The sequence below is a fragment of the Acinonyx jubatus genome, chromosome C1 (assembly GCF_027475565.1).
Source record: "Acinonyx jubatus isolate Ajub_Pintada_27869175 chromosome C1, VMU_Ajub_asm_v1.0, whole genome shotgun sequence".
NCBI classification, from domain to species: Eukaryota; Metazoa; Chordata; class Mammalia; order Carnivora; family Felidae; genus Acinonyx; species Acinonyx jubatus.
In genome coordinates, this window is record NC_069381.1 from 157,700,042 (window position 1) to 157,720,037 (window position 19,996).

The 19,996-nt window shown below is 33.4% G+C and overlaps 1 protein-coding gene across 7 annotated transcripts in view; it reads left to right on the top strand.

The window, feature by feature from the left end:
- The window catches only part of DYNC1I2 (dynein cytoplasmic 1 intermediate chain 2), a 57,805-nt gene that overhangs the window by 22,683 nt on the left and 15,126 nt on the right, over positions 1 to 19,996 (top strand). For all 7 annotated transcript variants that reach the window (XM_053215274.1, XM_053215277.1, XM_015086197.3 and 4 more), the window contains 9 exons: positions 369 to 484; positions 11,827 to 11,922; positions 12,137 to 12,299; positions 12,424 to 12,523; positions 13,042 to 13,167; positions 14,048 to 14,194; positions 14,569 to 14,682; positions 14,961 to 15,094; positions 15,969 to 16,113. In XM_053215274.1, coding sequence (XP_053071249.1) covers positions 369 to 484; positions 11,827 to 11,922; positions 12,137 to 12,299; positions 12,424 to 12,523; positions 13,042 to 13,167; positions 14,048 to 14,194; positions 14,569 to 14,682; positions 14,961 to 15,094; positions 15,969 to 16,113 — 1,141 coding nt within the window. The remainder of the gene's footprint in view (positions 1 to 368; positions 485 to 11,826; positions 11,923 to 12,136; positions 12,300 to 12,423; positions 12,524 to 13,041; positions 13,168 to 14,047; positions 14,195 to 14,568; positions 14,683 to 14,960; positions 15,095 to 15,968; positions 16,114 to 19,996) is intronic.

Consider the following 19,996-nt stretch of genomic DNA (forward strand, 5'->3'; position numbering starts at 1 on the left):
AAAGTCAAGATTCCTATCCTCCTGCTAAGAGCATTTCTTATAACCAACAATATTTAGCAGTCCACTCTGAAATTCCTATCCTCTTACTCTATTATGCACACATTTGCTCTAAGAAACTAAATTATTTTCCATTTCAAGGTGAAAAATAAATGAATGATTCAGAAATATCTTTGTTTTTGCTGCCTTCTAAATTTCTTTTCTTAAAATGAAGCCAATTCATTGTTCATCTAAAATTTCTTGAATAAAACAGGGTTTTAAATTACAGTGTTGGATACATAATGTTTAATTCTTAATTTTCCAAAATAACATGATTTGATGTAGACAAAATGTTTCATTTCTTGTATTTAAAAACATTTGTCTTTATTTAGACGAGGACCTATTAAACTTGGAATGGCTAAAATTACACAAGTTGACTTTCCTCCTCGAGAAATCGTCACATATACAAAGGAAACTCAGACTCCAGTTATGGCTCAGCCCAAAGAAGGTGAATATCTATCTTTAATATGATGGGCATTAAGCTTCCATATTGAATAAATGGATTCTTTCTTTTTTTTCTCTTCCTTTTTTTTTTGGGGGGGGGCATATTTTCTTAGGGAAATATGAAACTAATACATTAAGGTTTCTGTATTGATGTATTTGTTTCTTAGAGTTTTAAAACTTCTAGAAGTTAATAAAACTATAAGCTGTGATTATGGTTTTTAATTTTATTGGCATAAACTTGAGTTTTTTAGTCCTCATTTTGTCATTGATATGTGCTGTTTTAGAAGCAGAAAAGGTTAGCAATCTATTTCTCTGTCACTGAGCATAATCCTCTAAAATAGTATATCGCATAGTAAATGAAACCATGTAAATTATTTTCTGTAGAGCATGTATATTATGATATGCTATCATTGTTATTCGTATTAATGAACAAATCTAGACCTAATTCTTAAACTTTTTCTTTTGTGATCTAAGGGCTCAATTATATTGAGTTTATAAGCAATCTTTAATCTGTGCATAATGGAGAGAAGTATACACAGACATTGAATGTGGAGTCCTTTGATTCTTAAACCAGAAGGAGTTACCTTTTTTACATTAGGGACTAATTTTTAAAATCTCATCAGATAGTTAATGATTCAAGCATGAAGTTAATATGCTAGTTCTTATGTTTTCCAGTGAGGCTAATAAATTTATGTCACAAATAAAAGAGGTTTACATAAGATCCACAGTTTCTTATCTGAAACCTTTGAAGCCATATATGTATTCAAATTCAGAATGTGTCAGATTTTGGAAAAGTTACTAGTAAAGTAGATGTACCATAAGTAAATACTCCAGCAGCATCTTGGACATTAATATTTTGGCAGCAGAAGATATGACTGTTCAAACTAAGTAAGATAAATAATAATTGTAAATAGCTTTATCTGTGGTCAGGGTTTACCACCAAATGAGTTATGGATTTTAGAGTTGTTGATATTTTGGATTGTGGTCCCGTAATAAATTTTCCATTTAGCAATCTGTGCATAAGGAACATTTTTTTCTCTTTGGCCAGGAAGATTCCTATTTAACAATGGAATATCAAACATGAAAATGTTATTTATCAAATTTTTAAAATTTTAGTTGCATTGCTGTATTTCTCCCTGAAGGAGAAACAAAAGTAATATTCACTTCAGAAAGTCTAGAAAATACAAGTAAACAAAAAGGAGAAAAAAATTCTTGAAACCTCTGGCTATTACCAAAGAAAATCTTTAAATTTTCATGTTTATATATACCTCAAAAGGTATTAGGATATACCTGTTTAGGTCTTTTTTTTAATTTAATAGTAGATTATCCCATGCACTTTTTAACAACTCTCCTTTCCCTGCCCACTAAGGATGGAAATGAAATAAATACCTTAAACTTTTTTGTTGACTTTCCTCTTGTTCCCCAAAAAACCATACTATTACGCTTGGAAAAATTTGAGGAAATCAGGGTAACATTTTTATCGTAAGTAGTTTTTTTTTTACTTGATCATGCAAATGTTCATTTCTATGGATACGTTTTTTCAGTTCTGTTGCTCCATTGATTGGTAAGATTGCTTTCACAGGTGGAAAAATCCTCATCTTACTAGAAAAAAAAGCCACTGATGGTAAACTAAAGACATAAGCAACTTAAAAAAGGAAAGATAAAGTGTTGAACTATCAGTATGGAGAATACTAATACTGCAGGATTCCATAATTTCTGGAAAATAATATTTTATTAATTAGTATATTCAAGTATTTTAATGTCTCTCTGAAGCTACATTATTAGATATGTTAACTCAAAAAGTGAGCAAAATAACCAAAATTAGGGCACAGTGACTCATTTAAAAAGTATATTAGGCTGTCTTTCTTCATCTAATAATTTGGAGATTTATTTTTAGTTATTCCATCATAATTATGAAATGCATCTTGGAATGTTTGAAATGTAAAGCATTCTGAAGCAATTTTGGTCAGTGCCATCATAGTAGACTTAAATTGAGTTTAAGTGAAGAGTTCCTTGTTTTTTTAAAATAATTTTTTTTCTCATTATTACAGTAGTATATCATAGAGAATTTAGAAAATACAGAGAATGAAACTAGGATACTATCTTTCATCATACACAAAAATAAATTCAAAATGGATTAAAGATTTCAGTATAAGACCTGAAACCATAAAACTCCTGGACTGGAAGAAAACATAGACAGTAAGTTCTTTGACATCAGTCTTAGCCATATTTTTTTAGACCAGTTTCCTCAGGCAAGGGCAGCAAAAAGTAGAATAAGCAAATGGGATTACGTTAAACTAAAAAGTTTTTGTGAAACCATCAACCAAAGAGGTGACCTATCGAATGGGAAAAGAAATTAACAAATCATACATCTGAATAGGGGTTAATATCCAAAATATATAAAGAACTTAGACAATATAAAAATAAACTCAATTAAAAAATGGGCAGAGGACTTGAATAGACCTCTTTCCAAAGAAGACATACAGATGGCCAATAGACACATGAAAAGATGTTCAACGTCACTAGTCATCAGGGAAGTGCAAATCAAAACTACAGTGAGATATCACCTCACACCTGTCATATTGGGTAGAATCAAAAAGACAAAAAATAACAGATGTTGGGTGAGCATGTGGAGAAAAGGGAACCTTTGTACACTATTGGTGGGAATGTAACTTGGTGCAGCCACTCTAGAAAACAGTGTGGAAGTTTGTCAAAAACTTAAAAATGGAGTCACCATATGATCCAGCAGTTCCACTCTGGGTATTTATCAGAAGAAAATGAAAACACCAATTTGAACATTATATGCACCCTTATGTTCATTGCAGCATTGTTTACAATAGTCCAAAATATGGAAGCAACCTAAGTGTACATCTATAGATGAGTGGGTAAAGAAGATGTAGTGTGTATATATACAATGGAATATTACTCAGCCATAAAAATAATGAGCTCTTGTCTTTTGTGACAACGTGGATGGACCTAGAAGGTATTATGCTAAGTGAAATAAGAGAAAGTTACTGTATGTTTGCGCTTGTATGTGGAGTCTAAAACACAATAAAAAACCTGAAACAGAACCCAAACAGACTCATAGATACAGGAAGCAAACTGTTGGTTACCAGAGGGGACAGATGTTGGGGGTGGGTGAAATAAGTGAAGGGGATTAAGAGGTACAAACTACCAGTTATAAAATAAATGAGTCATGGGAATATAATATACTGCATAGAGAATATACTCAATATTATAACTTCATATAGTGACAGATGGTAACTAGACTTATTGTTGGGGTCATTTTGTAGTGTATAAAAATATTAGATCACTATGATGTATACCTGAAACTAATAGGATATTTGTGACAATTACACTTCAGTTAAAAATATATATATAGGGTGCCTGGTTGGCTCAGTCGGTCAAGTGTCCGACTTTGGCTCAGGTCATGACCTTATGGTTTGTGAGTTCAAGCCCTGTGTCCGCTCTTTGCTGACATTTCAGAGCCTGGAGTCTGCTTTGGATTCTGTGTCTCCCTCTCTTTCTGCCCCTCCTCTGCTCATGCTTGTCTCTCAAAAATGAATAAACGTTAAAAAAATTTTTTTTAATTATGTGTAGGATGAGCACTGGGTGTTGTATGGAAACCAATTTTACAAATTATATATTAAAAAATGTTATGTGTATAAAGGATATAAAGAGGAAATGTCACAATTCCATTGTGTAATAGCCGCTGTTAATATGTCCAGTTTTCTGTGATCTATTTTTTCAAAAATTCTGTGTATATGTATATACACACACAAATATATATACACATATGGTTTTATATCCTGTTTGAAATTTGCATTTTAATTGCTAATTTTTGAGATGTGTATAAATTTTTATTTTTTATTTATTTTTTAAGTTTTTCGTGGGGCTTGAACCCATGAACCATGAGATCATGACCTGAGCCGAAGTCAGATGCTTAACTGACTAAGCCACCCTGGTGCCCCTGTGTGTAAATTTTTAAGTGTGAACATGTAACTTACTGCCTTTGAACTAATTTGAATGTATAGCTGTATAAGACTGGCATTTTTACAAAATTCTTTTTCCTATTTTTATTTTGCAAGTAATTAAAAATTTGAAAGATCATGATTTGTTAGATAGGCTGATGATCCAGAAGCACAAAATAAACTGTATTCTTTTCAGTTTTAAATTATTTGGAGCAAGGCTTTTAGCATCATCAAACTTTGTCAGATTTTCCATGAGCATAATAAGGACTGTTTCTTCTTAGCTGCTGTAATACCTGGTCTGGAATAGTGCCTGGCATGTAGTAAGAACATAATATTTGGTGAAGGAATTAATTGTTTATATCTACTGTGGAGAATAATTTTGCTTACTTGGGTTATTAATTTTCATGCATTTACTCTGGAAGTAACTACTGGAAAATGGGTTATTTTCAAGTGTTAATGCTACAGTATAATTATTGATGAAATTGGTGAAAAAGTATGATTAGTCTCAGTTCTTGGTTTAATGTGACTATATAATTTTCTAATCTCTATTTGCTCTTAGATCTATAAACGAAACCATTATAGATTCTCCTTATAGCCTTTGGATTCCATTGTGACAAACTACGTAGATACTAATGTGGTGTTATTTTATGTTCCTGTGTATCCCTCAGAATGTTTTGAACAAAATTGAACATGTTAGCATCTTTCAAATATATTATTTTAGCTATTTATTTGTAAACAGTTCTTCAAACTTTATGTTTAATAGCTGAAAATTTTAACAGCAAAGAGTGCTACATGTCAGGTATAGTGTAAGTACTTCACGTTATCGCTAATCCTCTCACCAAATATTGGTTCTTTTTACACATGAGGAAGGTAAAACTGAAGGAGATAGTTTATCAAGGGTCACGTAGCTAGTAGCTAAGATTCTAAACCAAGTGTGTTTCTAAGATGTGCTTTCTCTCTCATGCTGCCACTAAAGCAGCATTTGCTACTTTTCATAATAGTAACCTATGATAAAAATTCAATTTATAGTATAATACAGTACAGACGTGGGTACAGATGTATCACTGAAACAAAAGTTTTATTAAATAGCACCTCCCCTTTTGTTACATTTCTCTTTTTTTAATGAAAAATGACCATAATGTGCTAAATTTATATCTGCATCTGGAGAATATTTTATAGTAATTGTCTAAGAGTAATGAATAAACAGCTTTGATCTTTCATAGTGCTATGTGTAATTTTTCTTATCTTATTGAAGGTGAAGTGACAAGATACTTGAACTCAGCCTAGTTTCTGTTGATTATGTCTGCATCAGCAGTACTACCTTTTAAATGTTCTTATGCAGACTAGACCTAGATACTACAATTAATAAAGGTCCTATTTGCAACCTAACAAGTATTCACTATTCTACAATTTTATGGAGTATGCGCTGTATATGAAGGCACTAAGTCATTTTTGTTGTTGTTGTTGTTTCAAGTTGAGTTATATAAGTGAAGGAGAATGAGAAACTTATCCTGCTACCATAGGGCCATCCTTAATTACCCTTTGGAGCTGTTGATAAAAATGAAATCATTTCTGTATTATTATAATTATTTTCATGTCTAGGGCACTTATATTAAGTTTCTTTTCCCAATTTGAGAAAGTTTTAGAAAGAAAGAAAAAAAAGCTGAAATTAAGATTTTTTAATGAAAACACTTTGTGCTGAACTGCACTTGTACTCATCCATTTTTTTAATGCAGTGGTTCTCAAACTTAGCCTGGTTGGTTTCCATTTAAGAATTATGTAGCAAATTCCCAAACTCACCATGAGACAGAATTGCTGAAATTACAATTTGAGTGTAGCAGACAGTAAATTAAACTTGGGTAGGCAGTGTAATCAGTGCAGAAGTAATATGAGTTACTAAATTGAAGATAAAAATTGGTGTTAGGCTTAACTCTACCATTTTTTTTTTTAAGGCTGAATCTATTATTTTAAAAAGCAGTGGGTGTTTTGTTTTGTTTTGTTTTTTTGCTTTGTTTTTCTTTTTCCCCATTCTAGCCATCTTCTTGGTTTCAAGTTTACTCTGTAAGTTGGTAGCACTGTTTCTGAACTGAGGTGCTTTGCTGTCTTAAAGCACCTACTGTGAATGAAATTGACTAGGAACATGTGACCTCAGTCAATTTCTCTCTCGGCAGGTAAAAAGCTTCTTATGGTGCCCACAGATAAACTCCTGGAAAAGTTACTTTCTTCCCTTACCTTTTAGAAGTCTAACTCTTTTGAAAATAGAATTATTTTTTCTTACCTACCTTTTCAGGATGAATTTTTTTGTTGCTATTTTTAGACAGATTTTCAAAGAGGAAGAAATCCTGTCACCTAATGTAATCAGTTTGTTTACATCAGAGGAAACTGAGGCCTGAGGAAGTTAATTGACAAGCCTGTCCTTACAGTGTGGGTGAATACTAGGGCCACAACCAGAACGTGGCTTTTGATTTCCCCTGAAGTGCAGTTCTTACGCTATTCCAATTTCTTATCTGTGTGGAGTTTTACAATTACTTTTGGTGTTGGTTTGGTAACCAGATATTTTTCCTCAGAAACGTCAATTAGTATTTATAATGTATAGAAAAGTATTATATGTAAACAGCTCTAAGTTTTTTTTATTGCATCATCTCAATATCTATCAGTAATCCACGCTTACCAGGTAGACTAAATTTGTGGGCCTTCTTGTTGATACTACCCTTGTCCAAAATTGATTTTTCTTTTTTAAATTCTGGAATAAATAAGGTATTTAATAAATTCATTTAACCCTTAGAGAATCTGTGAGAATGTAAATATAATTGAAAATTAAAGCGTTTGTTCTAAATCTTAAAGACTTTTAATCAGCATATCTGAAATTATGGCTTGAGAAAAATGTAATATTTATGACATCATAGATCTCAGGATCTATGTAAATGATGCCACTACTGCCTAGATAAAGTCTGAATTTTGTATAAGAAAGACCATGTAGAGAGACAAATTGTGTTAAATGGTATAATTGAAATTTTACTTCTTTCTTATTTTCCCCCCAAGTTAGCATTAGATCTGTATTCAAAATATTTCCTGATTAAAAAGTCTGCTATATGTCTTCCTTTGTTGAAGCTCTAAATTATTAAGGAAATCCAAGTAACCTTGCATATCACTCTATGTTATTTAAAAAAATAATAAAAGGAGTGGATTCTGTTGATCCATTCATGAAGCTTTGTCCCGACATAAGGTTCTCTTAATATTGATTTTAAAGAATAAGGTGTAAGTAAATGAGATTAAGGACAAATGGGTTGAAATGAAGTGGGTCAAATGATTTTGATCTAGAAATTTTTAAAGGAAAACTATTTATATCTAATTTATATTTTAAAACTAATGATGAAAGCATCTCCCTCTAATAGTTTATGAAAGATTTTGTGAAGTTATTCATAAGTTGAATTTTTGAAAATTATGTTTTTATATGTAACAAATTTTCTAATTTTTAGAACTTGGTGGCAACTTCCTTTGTACCATGAATAATCAACCTACTGTGTAACTTAGGAATACTCCATAGGACATTAAATTATCTTAAAATAGGGCACACCGATATAATGAAACTACAAAATAAATTTATAGACAACAAATGTATTTCCTAAATAACATTAATGCACTAATGATGGGATTTGTTTTTCACTTCATAATGAGAATTAATCGTGATAAGTGATAGATTAAAAAGTATCAGTGTTTAGTGAGGATTCTCTAGAATGTTACACATTACCTGTTAAATGTGTTATAATATTTTAAAATAATTCAAAGTATACTTTGTCGCTTATTCTTAACTCAGATGTCTCTTAAATGTAATGTGAGATATAGATGAGAAAACTTGCTCTGTAGACTCCTTCCCTCAGCTTAACAAAAGCCACCCATTTTACAGATGATTTAACTTTGATTAACCTACTCCATTGTAACAGATTATTCGACAACTGGAATTTCATTCTTTGGTGTTATTTCTAGGTGCAGCTTAATTTACAGAACAGCTTTTCTTTCCATCTCACCAAAATACATCACAATTTTGATGTTAACTCAAAGTAAAAATTCAATGGTTCATTAAACCTAGTCTTAGCATTCATTGACAAGAGATTTGTCATTTTAAAAGTAACTGCTACTTTATGCATTCTTTACTGCTCAGTTTATAACCCTAGATTCCCTGTCAGAGAAAGCATGGAGTTAACCACTTAGCATATTGCAATGAATATTCATCAATAAATTGATGTGACATGGCAGTCCCATTTTTCAGTCTTCTTGCTCTGTTGCATTCTTTTTCTGTTTTAAATATATTATAGTTTATCATGTAATAAGGACTAGCTTAGAAAATTTCCAGAATTATGATACTATATTTTTGATCATGTTAATAGTCATTTAGTAGCTATTGTATTAGTTTTTAATAAGAGAAGTGTATTTGTTCAGAGGAACATTCTCTAATCTGATGTTACTGATGGGCGTTTTCGTCAAATATTTGGTATATATAGATAATTGCCTAAGACCAACTTTATAATAGAAATATTTTTTTTTTGTAGTTTTTAAGAACAGATCATTTGTTTTATGTTCCTTGAAATTTTATTTAGCTTAGTCTTTTGACCTATCACAGTTTTTAAATCAGTTTTTAATCCATGTAGTAAGGGAGCTGTGTACATTCACTTTAAAACAAAATCCTGAAAACATGTCTCTAAATGGTAAGTCCTCATTCAGCTACAAGTAAACTATATGGGCAAATAGCATAGCAAATGCCGTATAATAGGCAGATATAGATCACTGTCTAACATACTTCATCTACATTTTAAATTTTAAAAGGAAAAGAGTGTCTATAAACAAGATCTTTTCTGTTAAATATGTAGATTATGAGGTCACTTAGCACTAAAGTACTGACCATATGCATTATGACAGGAGTTTGACACCTGTCATTGGAAATGGTACTTAGAAGCCGTATAATGCAACAAAGTTGAGGGAGGAAAATACAATGTGGGTAGGAGGCTGTAATTTATAATTCACAGTGCTCAAGAATGACCTGTCCAGGGTATCTCAAAATCCTTCTCTTTGATTTTAGGATTTACATACAGTAAACCCTGCTAGTAAACAAAATTGATTAGGATAGCTAACAGCAGAAAATAGAATATATATATATATATATATACACATATATATATATATATATGTATGTATAGGTATATATACATATATATATATTCTCAGACTTCATTTTTAATTGAAGTAAATATATCATTCTAAAAGTCAGCTTCTGAGTTAAAAGTAATTCACCTATTTTATTACATTACACCTGCAGGTGATTTTATGGTAGAATTTCATCCTAATGTTTGAGTAGTACAGTATAGAATTGTTACCAGTTATACTGTTTTCAGATTAATAATCTGTTGTATATGAGAATTCATCTAAAAAGAAGTACTGTCTTTCTGTTTCTCTGTGTGATTATTTTGCCCAAAAAAAGCTTTCATTTTTTTAAGTAGCACAAAAGCTGTAATTGGCATGCTTTGTAAGGAAGTGTCAATGTGCAAGAGAGTGGCGATCACTAAGAATTCTTTTACGTGTTCTTTCCCCTTTGCACCACCGCCTCCTCAGCAGGGTCACTGAGATCACTAGCTTTTCTTGAAATGGCCATTTTCACTGGCAGGTGCATTATACCCTGTATTTTCAGATTGTTTTTCCATTCTGAATGTTTGGCAGGTTGATTGCTCTGGCTGCATTGACGGAGAAAGGGCTGACAAATGCGGTTGGGCTGGCTGAAAAGACAGTGATTACTGTTTTCCTTTGTGGCTGATTGAGGCCCTTGAAAGGAAAAATTTTAACCTTCACCATTTGGTTCAAAAGTATGAGCATATATTGAAATCATTCGTGCCATTTATCCTAGTTCTGTAAACTTGTCAGAACGTAAAAATCGCTCAATTTCAAGTAATGTCGGATTGGCATACGTCATTATCATTTTGATTAAGTTGGAGGTTGTATCATTGTGTGCATTATACAGTGTCATTTAAAGCTTTCTCTCCTACAGGTACAGTTATATTTTTATTGCTTATACTATAGACTTAGAAAGATTTTCATAGCTCTCCAAACCTAACACTATGTGTGTGGTTTGGCAGCTGGTGTGGCCTACAAGCTGCATTTTGTTTGCAGGGTAAAGGCTTATCTGTAGGCCTCCTGGAGTGTGGGTAATTGCACAGGCTCACCATTGGGGAGAGACAGGATTGGAAGCAGCCGAGCGGAAGAATGTTGTGCCATCCCTTTGCCACCTTGCAGCAGAAAGACACAATCCCGGCAGTGCCATCTGGTTGTTGCTATCTTGTCAGCTGGCCTGGCTGCTGGGACCATGACTTGGCAGCTGGTTCCCATCCTTGACCAGTTCTTTTGTGTATGTAGCATGTATGTGTGCTTTAGATAATTTTGAACATAGGTTGGGGAAATGACTATAACTAACAAGTCCCCTTATTGAATAGGCCCTCATTACTTCAGATGCACTGTGCTGTAGACGCCTGCTGCCATTCCCTTATAGACAAATGACACATCTGTTTAGGCAGTGAAAATAACCGTTTTCTCCATAGAAAATCTATCCCAGTATGTAGTGCAGAGTTGTATGTTCTAAAACATTCTAAAGTAAGTGATTTTAAGGTATCTCTTGGTTTGGAGAGGAGATTTAGTAATAAAGTCTTCTTATAAACATTGTATATTATCTCAATATATATTTTTGTTCAAGTTAATAAAACATTATTTTAAGTGCTTATTGCCACATCATGCAACGGTACATAATGAGACTTGCATTTAAAATGACAGAATAGAAAATGTGGTCTCATAGCTATTATCTTTAAAATCTGCCTCTCAAATAGCAACCTGAGAGTTAATGTAAGCCATCTTTATGCCATATGAAGACCCATTAGACACTGATGGTTTCAGATCACAAGTAAGCAGCCAGCTCTGTAGGCTATTTTAGACATTTGATTTTCTTCATTCTGCAGCATTAATGTGTCAGCATGCTACATAAAACTATGCAGGAGTTACATGTTATTCTGTCTGGAATGATAAATGCTTGCAAGCTTTTAGAGATTTCCATGAGGAATTTATCCTAGTTGCATATATATCTTATTTCAGTTTATGTAGCTACAAAATTTGGAATGACTGTTGGAGGTGCCACATAGGTATGTATAAACACCAAGAAGTTCCACTTATTTCTTTCTTTAAAATTGTGTTGATGAAGTTTGTATCATTTTTACTCATTCTGTCTTATCAGTGGTTTATCTTTAGCTTTTATCTGAAGTTAGATACCTTCTGAACTATTGCTCAGAAGTTCAGTTATTTTCATAGAAATAATTTTTGTGTTACTGCTCTGTGTTTTTAGATGAAGAGGAAGAAGATGACGTAGTGACTCCTAAACCACCTATTGAACCTGAAGAAGAGAAAACTTTAAAGAAAGATGAAGAAAATGATAGTAAAGGTATCTTAAAGAATTTAACTTTAAAAAATTTTGTTGATTCCAATTAAGATTTTTTAAATTATTTATGTGTTAAGGTAGAATAAAATGCTCTAAATCGATGAGGCGAACCTAGTTGGAAAAAAAATGTGTGGCATTCACTGATCCAAACTGTGATAGTGAGTTGACGTGATTTGATGGACATAAATCAGACTTCAGGAAAACATTTGTTTTCCAGCTCCCCCTCATGAGCTGACTGAAGAAGAAAAGCAACAAATCTTACACTCGGAGGAGTTTTTAAGTTTCTTTGACCATTCTACACGAATTGTAGAAAGAGCTCTTTCTGAGCAGATTAACATCTTCTTTGACTACAGCGGAAGAGATTTAGAAGACAAAGAAGGGTAATATTTAATTGCTAAAATTACGGCTTCAGCAACATTACTTTAAGATGACTTAAATTACTTTAAGATCAAGAGTGAGAAGTTATAACACCATCTTTTTTTGGGTTTTATTCTTTTTCTGTAGAGAGATTCAAGCAGGTGCTAAACTGTCATTAAATCGACAATTTTTTGATGAACGTTGGTCAAAACATCGTGTTGTTAGTTGTTTGGATTGGTCATCTCAGGTAAATTGTAACAGAATTGGTTACTGTTAACTCATTTCTGAATTAAAATTAATAGACACTTTTAATTATGGAAATGTAATTAAATCAATATATATCATTTAAGGTAATAATGGATGATGGTTCTAATGTTATCATATTTATTTTATATACTTTGGAAGAAAGGATTGGAAACATTATTTAAAACTCAAGATTGAATTTATGCCACAACCCAGGTTTACTGATTTCAGTTGCTCACTGAATCCTTTGGATAAAATTGCAGCATGTTCTAATAAAATGTTTTAACATTAACATTTAACATTTTATTAAATGTTTTAATGTTAAAACATTTTAAATAACTAATTGTAGTAACTTAAAGTTGTGTTAACATCCCATTGAGCATTAACTCTAGAGATATCTCTCTTGGGGAAATGTTAGGTATTTGTATTTGCAAAACAACTGATAAAAACAGTTGAGTAACTAAGAATGTGAGGCAGTTCTTACGCATAGCATTTTTTTTCCCACTTGATTCTTGTGAGCAGTATCCAGAGCTACTCGTGGCTTCCTATAATAACAATGAAGATGCTCCTCACGAGCCGGATGGTGTGGCCCTTGTATGGAATATGAAATACAAAAAAACTACCCCCGAATATGTGTTTCACTGCCAGGTAAGATGGTCTCTTAACAGTCTTCCCTAAGTTTAAGAACTCATTAATGAATTTAGACAAGTGCCTTTTTTCTTTTCTTGTCAACATGATGATTTCATTGGATTGGCATTTACTAAACCACCCCATATTTGCAAACAGATGTTAACAGAAAACTGAGGACTTCTCAGTTCAACATGATATGCCTTTTGTAGCTTTTCTGACATCTCTTATGTTTAATCACACCTAAAGTCCTTTGCAGTTGTGATTTTCTGTTATTGTGATTGATTGTTTAAAAGGAATCTTTTATAAAATGTCTTTTCTACAGGGAGTTTCTCAGGAACTTATTTGCTGAATATACAATTAGATGGTTGGCCCACTGAATTACTTATACATGGCCTGAGGAATTGGAACTAGATAGTTTTAACTAGAAACATATGTTTGAAGCAGGAAACAGATGCAGATTTTTAAAGTGGGTTTAGTGGAAGGTTAGAATTTGTAAGCCTTTTCTGGTTGCATAAGTTATAATCTTTTAATAATAATCATAATTCTGAAAAAAATGCTTAACTGAATCACAAATAACTTATACTCTGTTGTCAGATTACTGTTAGAGGCTAATGGAGAGCCAGTTGTCTTTTGATTTAATACTGTAAGCACATGAAATAATTTTTTTGCTTTTTTTATAAATTGAACACATTTATGCAAATAATCATTACTTTTGACTTTTAAGCAAAAGCTATTCTAAAGGTATATTTTTATATTCCAAAATAAAATGAAAATTTTAAATAATTTTTTTTATAATCTCTAATACCTTATAATAAAAGGGAAGATGTTTTGGATATAGAATTATTTTTATAACAAGCTTCTTCCATTTGAACCTTAAGTATAAAAATCTTATTTATAGTCAGCTGTGATGTCTGCTACGTTTGCAAAATTTCATCCAAATCTGGTTGTTGGTGGTACATATTCAGGCCAAATTGTGCTGTGGGATAACCGTAGCAATAAAAGAACTCCAGTGCAGAGAACTCCGCTGTCAGCTGCTGCACACACAGTAAGTAAAGAGCTTATTTCCACTAGACTCCTGTGCTGTTTCGCCATTAAATACTTAGTAGTGTCCATCAGAGTAGTCTTGGAATGTGTTTCCTTTGATGTATGAGTTCCTTATCTAGCCACCAAGAATGAAGGCAGTTTTTTTTTTTTTTTTTTTTTTTGTATTTTTGGAAATCTGTTTTATTAGAAACTCTTCTATCTTCTGAGACAACATTTTGTTTATCAACAGAATAGCATCAAACTTCACATTAAAAATATCATCAAGATAGGAGACTGTTTTGATGTGAAACAGAATACTTGTGATTATAGTGTAAAAACGGTTTCATTTCTTTGGTAAAATAATCCCAGAAAACTTCTTTTAACATCTTTCTTTAGCATCCTGTATATTGTGTAAATGTTGTTGGAACACAAAATGCTCACAATCTGATTAGCATATCTACTGATGGAAAAATTTGTTCATGGAGTCTGGACATGCTTTCCCATCCACAGGTAGGTTAAACTTGGAAAACTGAAATTTTGAGACAAGTGTTATTTTTTAAGTCTGTACTGATCCCAGCTTATGTTTTTCATAAATGTTTTATAATAGTATTATAAGTTTATAAACTAAACATGTATTAAGTATAGTTGTATGTATACTTTATTTTCAAACCTGCGTCGTTTAAAGTACATTTCTGTAAGTATTATAGTAAAAGAATTGCTTTTAAACCGATTAAACTAGAAAATTAGAAATTGCAGGTTTATCATTTCCTCAATTTTCTTCTACGTAGGATAGCATGGAATTGGTTCATAAACAGTCAAAGGCAGTAGCTGTGACATCTATGTCCTTCCCTGTTGGAGATGTCAACAACTTTGTTGTTGGGAGTGAAGAAGGTTCCGTGTACACAGCATGCCGCCATGGCAGGTAAATCTAAACTGGAATTTGTAGTTATTTAAATGTCTCCCTTTAATAATCTCATTAAAACAAGCTGCCCCCTGTTTAAGTAGAAATTTGTCAGAGAGCCACTCATTATTTTTGACAAATTATATTTGAGTTCAGATATATAATATTAAAACTTATATACTTTTTAAAATAAAAGGTTATTTGGGATTATGATGTGTTCTGGATCTTAAGGATTGTAATGTGTTTTTGTATGTGTGCATGTGCTCACAGAAGTTAGCGGTAGGAAGTAGCTTTCAGCAATTGGAAATACAATATGCCCGTGCCACATACTGACCCTTACAGTTGTAAATAAAATTTTCAGCCATTTTCCCATTTGATTTATTTGTACTTTGAGCTTTGGTTCATCTTCCTGATAATTGTATTATAATTGTATTGTAATGTCATGTACATATTTTAAATTGACTGGTATGTCTTCTGTGCAGTTTGTTTTGAAAGTGTCTAGCTGTACCTTATCAGTTGCTTCCTTAAAAAAAATGGTGTCTAGGTTTCATCTCAAATACAGATGACCTTCACTTCAAAGCTTTTGATACAAAAGTACCCCGGATTTTCTGTCTTACGTATAGCATCCCTTTGTCTCTATTCCACCACCTTAGATATTGAAGTCATGAGTTCTGCTGTCAACAGCATATATTTATGGTTCAACATGTACCAACTGCTTTAGTAGTGTTTTCAAATCTGAATAGTTACACTCAACATAAGTTACTCTGATGTGTTATGAACAGAATTAGGTTTGTTGAAATTATGTTAGAGTCTGACATATAATCCTTAATAAGATGTATTTATAAGTGGTCTACTTACAAGAGATTTCCCTAACATTTTCACTCTTATGAAATAGCAAAGCTGGAATCAGTGAGATGTTTGAGGGACATCAAGGACCAATCACTGGTATCCATTGTCATGCAGCTGTTGGAGCAGTGGACTTCTCACATCTTTTTGTCACTTCATCATTTGACTGGACAGTAAAACTTTGGACAACTAAGGTATCTAAAAACTAAGGTATCAAGGCTCATTTGCTCAGGTTTCTGACACAAGGTGGTGCTCTAATTCTACATGGGAAAGATGAAAAGCTTTCTAGTAGCTTAGAATGATTCACTGATAGATGAAACCGGATAAGTTATACTGAACATGAGTGAGCTACTAGATGTTCTAGTTTTCATAAGTGTACTGGCAAATACATTAACCCACACACAATCAAAGACCAATTTTCCCACTTAAGGCTTTTTAGGCACAGAACTGTTTATCCTGAACTGAGTTGGGGAAGAAGCACCTGAGTATCTCTCATAGCACCTTACATAGCTGTGTATAGCCTGGCACAAAAGCCATCTATTTACTCTTGGGAGAGCTTTCTGGAGGCTGCAGTAGCTCACAGAGCTGTTAGAAAAACGGAGAAAACACAGCTAACTGACATACAGTAAATCCTATAAAATAAGACTATACAGGGGCGCCTGGGTGGCTCAGTCAGTTAAGCGTCCGACTTCGGCTCAGGTCATGATCTCACGTCCTGTGAGTTCGAGCCCTGCGTCGGGCTCTGTGCTGACAGCTCAGAGCCTGGAGCCTGCTTCAGATTCTGTGTCTCCCTCTCTCTCTCTGACCCTCTCCCGTTAATGCTCTGTCTCTCTCTGTTTAAAAAATAAATAAACATTAAAAAAAAATTAAAAAAAAATAAGACTATACATAACAAACTTGAATCATTAAAGAAGTATTGTGTGAAGAAGGCATGGATGAATATATATTTTTGTTTTCCACAATAAACACTTTAAATTGTTTTGGTTTTAATAAGCTTCAGTTTTTTTAAAAAAACCCACTGTGTTATTAAGTGCTTCCTAATCCTCTAGCAATTCCAGATAAATGTGACATCGCCCTGCTTCAGTGAAAGTCTCAAGGCAAATCCAAGTAAGGAATGTTACTTTTTGTGATAAGCCTTCTAGTTTCCTTTAACCCCATATTTAAAAAAAATTTTTTTTTATTATTTAATGTTTATTTTTGAGAAAGAGAGCGTGATTGGGGGAGGGGCAGAGAGAGGGAGACACAGAATCCAAAGCAGGCTCCAGGCTCTGAGCTGTCAGCACAGAGCCCGACATGGGGCTTGAACCCACAAACCGTGAGATCATGATCTGAGCTGAAGTTGGACACTCAACCTACTGAGCCACCCAGGCGTGCCTCATTTGCCCCATGTTAAAACTAAGAAGTCTTGACTTTGCTATCTTTCTTTTCTGCAATATTACATTGTAGTTGGCAAAGCTGCACAATCAGAATATCAGATTCTATTTAAATCAAGTTAAATTTTAAGCTGTATTTTTCTCATGTTTCTATTTGCCTTATTCTAAATGTTGACACTTTGAATAGTTTATTATGAGACAGAGTTTAGAGATCTTACTTTGTTCTTCAGTTTCTTTGAGGAAACCCAGTGGTCTTAAGAAATGTTCTTTATTGTTAACAGTGAACTCATGTTTATATGTCAAATGCTGGCCTCAGAAAGCTGGGAAGGATTCACTCTTCACTCTTGTTCTTTCATGATGCTTTCTTTCAGTGTAAAATATGAAGTGAGTTAGAAAATTTTGCCTCTAAAAGCTTACCTTTTAAATTTGAGCATTTTCTTGTTTGGCATTAACGAGTATAAAAATAGCACTTAAGGCTAATGAAGGAAACTTATAGAAAGGTACATAACACAGTGTCTAGCATGTAATAGGCACCTAGTACTGTTTAGTTTCTCTCCCCTTCATGAGGATCAGACAGAGCCTGAATGCTTTTAGTCAATCATTTGTTCGCTTTCTTGGGTTATTCTTAAAAAAAAAAAAAAAAAAAAAAATTTTTAATGAGATTTTTCAGTGGAAAAAGGTAGAGGAAGAAGAAGGTTCTTACAACCACAAGCAAAGAAATACATAGTTTAGCTAGTAAAACCAAAGCAAGATGCAGAATTGGAGAGATGAGGCCAATTATTTCAGTATAGGCTGCAGGCAGCTGTATAAGAAGCTAGATTTCTTAATGTGTTTTCACCTGAGTAGTCCTTTGTATAGACACAGGAGACATCACATCTTTGTTAGGTTGTTGCCCAGCTTCCTTTTTCAGTAATTGAAAAGAATCTTTTATAGATTTGTAGATTTAAATATTTCACAGGGCTTCAGTTGCCAGGTTTTTAGCTTTAAACTTAACAGCAGGACTGGGGGCGCCTGGGTGGCTTAGTCAGTTAAGTGTCCGACTCAATTTCAGTTCATGAGTTCAAGCCCCACATCGGGCTCTGGGCTGGCAGCACAGAGCCTGCTTGGGATTTTCTGTCTCTCTTCCTCTCCCCCTCTCATGCTGTCTTTGTCTCTCAGAAAATAAATAAACTTAAAACAAATTTTTTAAACTTAACAGCAGGACTGGAAAATGAAGAATTCCTCTTCATTGCCTAAACAAGAACAGAACGTATGTCTGTGATAGCAGACTGATTGATGCTTGCTTTTGTGGTGTTACACAGCTGGTTGATTGGTGGTTGGTATTTTTTGTTCTAGTATTTTGCTGTATTTCAACATAGAACTGCCTTCTGAATAAGAATGACAGGCAGGCATATCGGTTTCTTTGCTAATTGAGCTAGGCATTGCTTCCTTCTGTGAGCTTCATTTATTCATTCATCTGTGATACATATGTCTCCCCCCACCCACATACATATGTACATACCTCTCCAGTATTAGTGACCAAAAGACTAGCCCACATTGAACAGGGTGTTTTTATACATGCTCATGGGCCCTCTAAAACTTTACAGAAAAGTTATCTTTTATTCTAACTTTTCTACACACAACTAATTCTAGTCTATGAAGAATAGAACAGCAACAATCTGAATAAATATTTTTTTATTTGATCATATCATGGCTTCCAGTATTCTTGTTTTGATCTTGGATTTATACTTCATGATTAATTATATTATTGGTATTTACTGTCTGCCCTGTCAAAAAACCTGATAGAGCCTCTGTGCTCTCCAACACAATAGTTATAAATAATAGACAAGGTTTCTAAATAATCTCCTTAAAAACATTGTTCCAGTTCCATTTTAAGCTTTTAAACCAGTATCTTCACATTCATGAATTTAACAAACTTTAAATGTTTTTCTTCTCTGCCTTGTAAGTCTGTTAAAAAAATCCCAGAAATCTCAATTTGACACTGCCTGAAATTTAGCTTAAAGTAAGCTACTTCTGGGGCACCTGGGTGGCTTAGTCTGTTAAGCGTCCAACTCTCAGGTCATGATCTCATGGTTCGTGGGTTCAAGCCCCGTGTTGGGCTCCATGTGTTCAGTGCGAAGCCTGCTTGGGATTCTCTCTCTCTCTCTCTCTCTCTCTCTCTCTCTCCCTCTCTCCCTCTCTCCCTCTCTCCCTCTCTCCCTCTCTCCCTCTCCCCCTCTCCCTCTCCCTCCCTGTCTGCCCTGCCCCTGTGCACGCACACTCTCTCTCTCTCTCAAAATAAATAATAATTTTTTTTAAAAGTTCAAAAAAAAAAAAATAAACTATTTCTGTAGTCAGCTTCTGATTTTTGCCTGGTCAGGAATTTATAAGGCAGCAATAGTTCTGGGTCATCAAATTGTTTTCATGACTTTTTTTTTTAATTCAGTTATTTTTAGTAAAGAAGCTAAACAGAGGGAGATGATTTTCCACGTTTTGGTGAGGTTTGTACCAACCAAGACATTGCTTCTAATATATTTGGAAGACACTATTACCTTTTCAAAATGCCAAATTTGAAAGTTTACAACAGAAGTATTTGGCAGCCCTGAAAAATTGTGGGAAGAATGTGTGAGGAATGAAACTTCTTGAAGGTAACCAGAGGATTCCATAAGAGCTCAATTTAGGGGTAGACCTGGTAAATTAGCTTAATATTCTATGACATCTAACC